This window comes from Lolium rigidum, chromosome 4, assembly GCF_022539505.1.
Source record: "Lolium rigidum isolate FL_2022 chromosome 4, APGP_CSIRO_Lrig_0.1, whole genome shotgun sequence".
Taxonomy (NCBI): domain Eukaryota; kingdom Viridiplantae; phylum Streptophyta; class Magnoliopsida; order Poales; family Poaceae; genus Lolium; species Lolium rigidum.
The window spans coordinates 140,528,245-140,536,854 of NC_061511.1; the positions used below are offsets into that span (position 1 = coordinate 140,528,245).

General features: G+C 49.1%; 2 protein-coding genes across 2 annotated transcripts; one reads left to right on the forward strand and one right to left on the reverse strand.

The window, feature by feature from the left end:
* The first annotated feature begins 1,742 nt into the window (after nt 1-1,742).
* Nucleotides 1,743-6,337, forward strand: LOC124705826 (thylakoid lumenal 17.4 kDa protein, chloroplastic-like). Its single transcript, XM_047237517.1, has 3 exons — nt 1,743-1,970; nt 5,398-5,644; nt 5,907-6,337. The coding sequence occupies exons 1-3, from the start codon at nt 1,758-1,760 to the stop codon at nt 6,128-6,130; spliced, it is 684 nt and encodes a 227-aa protein (XP_047093473.1). The 5' UTR covers nt 1,743-1,757; the 3' UTR covers nt 6,131-6,337.
* A 433-nt stretch (nt 6,338-6,770) lies between these two features.
* LOC124647570 lies at nt 6,771-7,916 on the reverse strand. The gene is made up of 2 exons (XM_047187491.1): nt 7,114-7,916; nt 6,771-7,017 (listed from the first exon to the last, which is right to left on the reverse strand). The coding sequence occupies exons 1-2, from the start codon at nt 7,914-7,916 to the stop codon at nt 6,771-6,773; spliced, it is 1,050 nt and encodes a 349-aa protein (XP_047043447.1).
* Nucleotides 7,917-8,610: the final 694 nt, after the last annotated feature.

Here is an 8,610-nt window from a genome sequence, read left to right on the forward strand (position 1 = left end):
CAGTACCGAGGCGGTACTACCGCTCTCAAGAGGTACTACCGCTCAAGGTACCGTAGAGGTACCATAACTTGTTCTGTGGGACTTTTCAGTGTAAAACCTCCAGAGTGGTACTGCAGAGCGGTACCAGTAGGGTAGCGGTACTACCGCTACTGGTACCGGTAGTACCGCTTTGGCAGAAACTGATTTTTCCTCTTTTCCTCTTCAACCATGTTACCTCGCGACACACACGCAAAACCAGAAAACCTATAAGCTACGCTTCAGCCCTCCGATCATAACGTGTTCAGCAAGGGCACCGTGCACTTAGAAATCTATCAAAAACAATCTTTGCGCACGGTTAAATTCATTCAAGTGTTGTCATTAAACACACAAAACACGGGATATAGATCTTGTTCTTTCATCGATCTTCCCACCCATCAAGAACATGTGTGAACTTCATATCGAAGTCAACAACGGCTAGCACATTCTGGCTGGTGTAGTGCTTTCTTCCCTGTAAGCGAGAGCATGGCTTTTGGGCACTTTCGCTGTAACATGAGTGCCATCAATGGTCCCAACAAAATTCCGAGATAAACATAAACAAATGGTTAGGCATGCAATGTGTTGTACGAATGTGTAAAGCACATGGTTCATCTTGAAATATGATGTACTAATGTGTAAATCAGTTCAATAAAGTATTGCTCACCTTGAAATATGGAAACCAGTAGTGACTTTCAGCGTTCTTGTTGGGAGTGCTAGAAGATGCAGGCCTCTCATTTATCCAATAGCATATAGGACTTTCTTTAAGTACCTAGAATCTGTCTCAGTCGATCTCCTCCATGTGCTATGAATGATTCAGAATCTTTGGTTGTGCCCGCCCAACTACATGAAGGAACATAGGAACATAGGTACTTGCTCTTCGATACAACTAAATTGATACGAATCTAGGCTAAATCGGCATGTATCTACGCTAAATCAGTAACAATAAGATGGGAGTAGGTTGCTCCAGCTTATAGACTTCTTGGAAGGTGTCCTCATTCTGCCGGAGTCGAAGACAAAGGGGATCAGAGGTTGATGGCCTAGACGGGTCGCCATTCCAAGAGATCGGCCACTCTCACACCAGCTGGACAACACGACGGAGAGGTTGATGGAGACGGTCTAGGAGATCTCCACGATCGACATAACCGTTTCAGATCTAGATCTCCTCCGCCGCCATCACCTGTTTGGATTTCGTTTTCGCTAGGTAGTGATCGACTTTGGTGAACAACGATGCTACTTTGCATGCCTGAACGTAGAGCAAGATTCTAGCTCCCGCCGTTTCCACCGTTTTTTTCCGCGCATGAGTTTGTTGACGTGCGCTCGATTGCTCAGAAACGACCGAATCGAGCGTTCCTCGCGGGATAACTTTTGGGCAGCTTTAGACATCATGCACGATAAAGTTTTTTCATACAATTTTCTTTTTTTTTGAGCTGTTTACATACAAACCTTGCAAACGATCGAATTTCGGCCGAGTGGAAGCGAGAAACAGTCTTCCGAGAAACCAAACACGCCCTATGCTCTGGCCGTGGCGTCTTGCAACCTCGCGACTCACGTGGGCCCCGTGTTCGTCAAGCGGACGAGAGCCGAAACCGGAAGAAGAGGGATAAGCCTTGGGAAGGATAAGACCACGACCCCTTCTATCTCCCACCTTCTTCCTCCTCACCACGCCGCACACGTACGTACACAGCCCTACCCTCTCTTCTCCCCTCTCAACCAGGAAGCCGCGCGCCCCGCATTGCCTTGTCATGGTCTCGTCCTGCCTCGCCTCGCCGGCCACCGCGCGCGGCGGCTCTGCTCTCCGACTGCAGCAGCAGCAGCCCAGGGCTTGCCGCGTGACGTGCTTGGCCGACGCGGGGGGTACCGGGAGCCGCGCCAAGGCGGCGGGAGGGTTCGCGTGCGGCTTGCTCGCGGCCTGGGCCGTCGCGTCCGCGCCCGGCCCGGTGATCGCCGCCGGTCAGGTTGGTGGTTTCCTCCGTCTCCACGGGCATTATGCGATTCGAATCACATTGCATATCGGGCCCTTCGTTCGTACTTAATCAAATAGAGATGGAAATTTATGGAACCCGAAGATCCCTATGCGCTAGTGCAAATATAGGCCGACGTCGCGTTTTGCTTGGATTTGGTGGCAGATGAGGGGAGGCCACTTAATTTCGTATCGAATATACGCCTTTGTGAAATGTATTGGGTTTTGGTTACCTTCGATCAAATATGTTAGCTCTCTTATATTTCGGAACGGAGGTAGTGGCCAGTACGAGAATTGCTTTGTAAATTTATAAATACTGGGTTTAACCCTCTCCATACAAATGCCAATCTGGAACAACCGTTGGAGCCTGGCTAAATATAGGTTTGCTTAAAGAGAAGTGTTACTCTGCAGAAAAAAAATGGTATTGGTTCTGGAAAACAAACTAGTGATTTGAATTAACCTTAACAGGCCTAAAGATAAAGGGTGTCTCTAAGGCTCAGTCGACTGAGACTTAACTTATGTCCCCGTCGAATTAATTTAGTGTGTTTCAACGTGGGCCTGAACAAAGTACAAACAGCAGCAAACACGAATCTTCAAGCAAAAACAAAATTCAACACAGGAGCACGTGACTAAGACGTCAGCTATGTCTCAGCTAGCTGAAACTTAGCAACCCCTAAATTTTAAGCATAAATTTCTATAACTACCCCAACATGTGATGTGAACTACTGTTCCTTCAAAGAAAAAGTGACGTGAAGTACAGTAGGGAACCTTAAATTTACCAAGACCTTGGTTGTATTAGTTACTAGAGTAACATGCATCATAGATCGCAACACTATGCCGGCGGAACTTTGAAAATTGAAATCCAGGTCCTGAAAGTGCAATAAGTGAAATCATCCAGGTCCAAATCTGCCTGATGCCATTTTACCATCCCAACTTGGCGAGTGGACTCGTGACACGTCGGATAGCAGACATGCTCCAGGACTGATTATTTGCAAATGGCCCCACTGATTTATGATATCCTTCGCCCACCATCAGTGGCAGCGCTCTCTGGAGGCTCGGTATTCATTTGGTATTCATAGTGAGCTGGGAGCTGGGTAGAACTTGGCTGTACACGCTGGTAGTACTTGGTTAACCTGAATCTTTGGTATTCATGTGAATACACTGGAATACCCCCAGCACCGCCACGCCCACCGTGCAGCGGCGGCTTCAGACGCACCATGTGCACCTCCAAGATGTGTGCCATGGCTGCTGACCGTGCCTCATGGATCTTGCCAAGGTGGGTCGCAGGTTGTCACCGGCGGTGCTGGTTGGTCGTACATGAGAAGCACGTCCAATGCTGTCTCCCATGTGAAAAATTGGATGGTAGGCTTGATGTTTCCCATCCACTTCCCCCCGGTGACCATCATCAAGATTCAAGACAGTAAGTCAACCCTGTGATGGCAGCGCCATGGGCCGCTGCTGCCATGAGAGTATCCTGCCCCTGGGCGACGGTCAGGCGTAGGAGGAAAAGTTTGGGCGAGACGGACACCTTAGCGCACGACCTGGCGGTCAAGGACGACGATGACACCTCGGAATCCGTCTTCCATGGCTCGGGGGTCTGGTTGCTGGAATACGTTGTAGACTCTACAAGGCCACCGCTGTCCTCCCTCTAGTCCAGGGTGTGATCATCGGGGGGGGGTCATCGGTCAACTTCACCAGGTACTAAGACCAATGGCTTAGGGGCAGTTCTGAACCTAGATGAGACACTAACTGCACTTCTGGGACCTGGATGATGATCTTGAAGTTCCAGGACCTATATGACTATATGAGAAGCCTGAAAGAGAGTAGGGACCTGTGATACACTTTACTTACTAGTAAGTTTGCACGTGCAACTATTACAAATTAAAATAATAAAAATTTATCAACAAATAAATAAATATTGTTACCAGTTTTGAATTATATATTGAGCATGAATCCTAACCGTTGGACTGCAAAATATAATGGCTGAGATAGTACCATAACTGTGAGATAAATGCCTGGTATTTCGTGATTTTTAAACTTATTTTCTAAGGAAGATGCATATATTAACACACACATCACCAGTGATTTATGTTATCACATGTCTGAATATGATAATCTCTTAAATTTTCTTGTCAAAGGAAATGTGTATAAATATTAATTCCACCATTTCAAGATGAATTATATTTGGGACCGTCGAAAGTCAATTTAAGTTTATCCGAGTATATAGAAAAACATATCAACGTCTAGAACAATAATTTAGTTTTATTAGATTTATTGTAAACTATATTTAGTACTATAGATTTGACATTACATATATTTACCTATTTTATTGCAATCCAATATTGGCAAGAGCGATTTATAAAAATACAAGTTGATCCATGTAATTTAAAACGATTTTCTCATATTGTCTGTTTTGTATACTCAATTATTTCCGGGGTTTTGCCGTGGCTGCGTGCATTTTTGTATACGCTTGGTCAAACCAACGTTTTAGCTGGTCGCTAGTCCCGATCAAAAAAAAAATGAAGCTAGTCGCTAGCTACAGTACTGATGCATGCAGGCTCTCTAATGTGAGAATGTGAGAGAGAAAGAAAATTTCAGAGAGCGCAACGACTGTACAAGATTATTCATATGGGTAAAAGCAGCACAAGAGTGAGTCAAGGTAAGAATCCTTGTCTCGCACCTTAAAAAAATCTACCCGGTTGAACCTACAGACAACATATTACGGTCTGTACTTTCTCATTCTAGCCACGATCATCTCTTCAGCTGCACATGTCTCCACATGTCTCCTGCAACATGGGCCACATGGTGCATGCACAAGTCTTTTAGTCAGAAAAAAGCACGCGATGGTTCCAGACTGATCTCGAACAGCTCTGATTCACTGTTCATAGCGAATCCAGCTGCCATCAGCCGTTAGATTTAACAGTTCAACGGTTAGGATTCATGCTCTAAGCACAATTCAAAACTCGTACACTATATAGGAGTATAGATGGTATATGTTAATTCAGGGTTGCATTTGCATCTAGGAACAGGTACTGGATACAACTCTGGGGAAGCGGAAAAATACCATATGTTGTAGAAAAGATATCTTGTTGCGTATGTAATCAGATTAACGGACTCTTGTGTGCCAATTTTCACTAAAAAGTATGGTATATATGTTAGTCTCTTGTGTATTATGAAGCCACATTTTTTTCTAAAAAGAACTGTCATTTTTCTTTAGAGTGAAGTACAAGGTGCACTTCATTTTACAATCCTACAAGTATAACCTGAATATGTAAGTTGACAGTTTGGCACTATACTATTATTCTTGAAAACTGCATTCTCTCATCACATCTATTCTTAACTTCCTTTTTCCATGGTGATAGTTTGTCAGAGTAGAAAACTTTTCTGAGATAACATTATTCCTTTTTTACTTTGGTTGTTAGAGGCTGCCTCCACTATCAACAGATCCAAACAGATGTCAGGCTGCATTTGTTGGGAACACAATCGGTCAGGCAAATGGGGTCTATGACAAGGTGCTTGATCTCCGCTTCTGTGATTTCTCAAATGAGAAAGATAATCTGAAGGGCAAGACTCTGTCTGCAGCTTTGATGTCCGATGCAAAGTTTGATGGCGCTGACATGACAGAAGTTGTCATGTCCAAGGCCTATGCTGTTGGTGCAAGTTTCAAAGGTGATAAAAACAGAACTACACACTTGATTGTTTCTTTAACACACTGCATTTTCATTATTGCATTGCCTCCAAATACTGTACCTTTGCACTGATCATGGCTTCATTGTGTAGTATAGACAGGATGTAAAAGCTTTTGTTACTTATTCACCACAAGTTGTTGTTGCTGTTGCTCCCGAGTACTGACCCTTTTAGATCTACCTCTGTGTTGATTGTCCTGCAGTATTAGCATAAAGATAATAACTTCCCTTTCAAATGCTTTCAGGCACGGACTTCACGAATGCAGTGATAGACCGTGCTGTTTTCTCAAAGGCTGACCTTGAAGGTGCAATCTTTAAGAACACCGTCTTGTCAGGATCAACCTTCGAGGATGCTAATTTGAAGGATGTATCCTTCGAGGACACACTCATTGGCTACATTGACCTTCAGAAGCTATGCAGAAACACCAGCATAAACGAAGACACGAGATTGGAGCTGGGCTGCAGGTGATTCAACCAAGTTCCCACATTCTGACCTAATCAATCATAGCCATGTTTATGGCAGCATCGACAACGCTCGATAACGATTGCTAAGTCAGGCCTGTCTATAGAGCACCAAGATGACAACATCCCTATCTTTCCCCCCTTCAATATGTGTATGTACAATCCCCTCTGTATACCGTAAATATTCAGCAATATAAACCACAGTTGGTCTTAATCTGGGCAAACACTACATACCACCAAAGGAAGGTTCTCATGCTTCCCATATTTTTCCTTTTATGTATATATATCGTTCACAATTCAGCAAAGCATGCCATCTGATAATGACTGACCTGGATGACGCATGCATGCTTTATTCCAATTTACACATGAAGTTATCAATCACACCCTAGTATACTATGTGCGCCAGCTTGCCAACATTATTTGCCTCCTCCTGCTGGGTTGGCTCGTCCTGTCATGCTCGCGCGCGCACCGTAGTAGTGTAGCATGGCCCCTACAAGGGCCGATGCTACTTACGGACAGTGCGCAATATATTACCTAGATGCACCATCTAAAATGGCCGGCAGCCTCGCCGGGCTCCTGCCGGTGAGGTCGGTCTTTAACTGTCTTTGGCTTAAGATTGCGGCAGCGTTGTTGCGACGATTCGTTTTTCACTCGGGGTCGTTGTTGCTGCCGGAGTCGATGACGCAGGTCTCAACGCCGCCGGTCATCCAGAGGAACCACGCGTAGCTGCTCCGGTGGTGGCTGCTGTCCGGATCCTCGTCGATGGCGCCGGTGAACATGTCCTCTGCGCCGACGAGGTCGCCGCGGGCTTGCCAGAGGAACATGCCGTATCTCCGCATCGCCTCGCCGTCAGGCGGCTCGATGGCCACGGCACGCTTGAAGTAGTCCTCAGCCCTGCAGTGATCATCACCGAGATCGATCGAGACTCGTTAAGAACACGCATGCGATCAGTTATAGGTTCCAGACCATGGGGGCAATGTAGGTATGTACCTGTCGAGATCCTTGTCGAACTCGTAGAGGAGCTGCGCGTAGTTGGAGAGGATGAGCGAGTTGGCCTCGGAGGTGGCGATGATCCGCTCGTACGAGGCCTTGCGCAGCTCGGCGCGGGCGATGTTGATGGCCTCCTGCTCGTCCTCGTCCACGCCCATCGGCGGCATGTTATCGTCGTCGTCGCCATGCTGGATGCCGATCCTGGCCCAGAGCTCCTTCTCCAGGTCCAGCCCCACCAGCATTGGCACATCGTCGGCCTCCTCCGCGTCGTCGCAGTGGTCATCGTCCTGGGCGTCGGCGGCACTGGCAACGGGTTCCGTCTTTCTGGCCGACGCCTCGGCCTCCCTGGCCCTCATCCGCTCCATCTCCATCTCCACGGCCGTGCCGAGGCATGACGCGACGAGGCCGAGCAGGCCCACGGCGAGGTCGGGAGACTCGAAGTGCACCTTCTGGAAGACCCAGGCCACGGCGTCCCCGGCACCGCGCGCGGCGCCCGAGGCTCCGCCGACCGCCGCGCCCTGCACCGCCTCCACGGCCGCGGCCAGTGCCGCCACCGCGCACCCGGCGGCGCTCGACGCCCGCGGCACCCCGCGCGCCGCCGCCATCTTCCTCTTGGCCTGGATCGCGCGCAGCGACGCCGGCACGGCAGCCATCGACGGTAGCGCCGGCTGATGCTGTTCGTCCCTGCCGGACGCCGCGACGCAGAACCGGGCCTTCCTCCGCTCCCCGAACGGCGCGGCAGCTGCCGAGAACGCCATAGACCGGGGGCTCTTGGGCATGCCAACCATGCTCGCCGGCGTCATCCTCGCGACCGGATAGATGGGCTACGATCGGCGTTTGTTACTACGGATCCAAGAATTAACCTCCCACCAAAAGGGGGTGCGGGATGGAGATCGATCGATGTGCGAGGGTGGAGGGGGACGGCAATGGCGGGGCATATAAAGCGGCCAGGCTAGTCCTGGCCGTTGGCCCCGTACGTGTGCCACGCTGCGGAACCCAAAGCCGGCGTGGCCCGCACGCCTCGGCCGGGGGAGGTGTCCGGTTCTCCATGCGTGCCTTGCGCCAGTTCAGCTCTGGTTAATTTCGTCCGAGGAGAGAAAAGTAGCTCCATCGGCCGTGCGGCGCTCTCGGCGCTTTGGCCGGCGTGGTCGCTCACCAGCTAGGCGCCACGCCAGAAGGGCGTCCATCCTGGACTGGCGCGCTTTGCCGATGCGTGCAGTGGGAGGGGAGCGAGCTAGCGGCCGGAGTCGGAGTAGCCGCACACCATTTCGAGCCGAGACGAGGAGCGTTTGTTGTTCGCGTCCCCACGTATAGCTTTGCGTGCAGCCATATCTTTGGGCGCGTAGCTATTTGTGGCATGTGCTGCAGCCTGCAGCTGAGAAGCACAAAATATCGTCCAGCTTTCCTCGAACTTCACAGTGAAGAAACTACTCAACGTGAGATTCATGGTTATGTTCGCCAGGGGTTTATGGGTAATGTGGTTGAGGGTTTTGGGTA

What these genes read in the sequence shown, in the direction of transcription:
- LOC124705826 (XM_047237517.1), top strand. Translation starts at nt 1,758, where the DNA reads ATGGTCTCGTCCTGCCTCGCCTCGCCGGCCACCGCGCGCGGCGGCTCT. An exon ending in CGGTGATCGCCGCCGGTCAG is followed by an intron (nt 1,971 to 5,397) that starts GTTGGTGGTTTC and finishes TTTGGTTGTTAG; the next exon opens with AGGCTGCCTCCACTATCAAC. An exon ending in TGTTGGTGCAAGTTTCAAAG is followed by an intron (nt 5,645 to 5,906) that starts GTGATAAAAACA and finishes AAATGCTTTCAG; the next exon opens with GCACGGACTTCACGAATGCA.
- LOC124647570 (XM_047187491.1), bottom strand. Translation starts at nt 7,916, where the DNA reads ATGACGCCGGCGAGCATGGTTGGCATGCCCAAGAGCCCCCGGTCTATG. An exon ending in TTCGACAAGGATCTCGACAG is followed by an intron (nt 7,018 to 7,113) that starts GTACATACCTAC and finishes TGATCACTGCAG; the next exon opens with GGCTGAGGACTACTTCAAGC.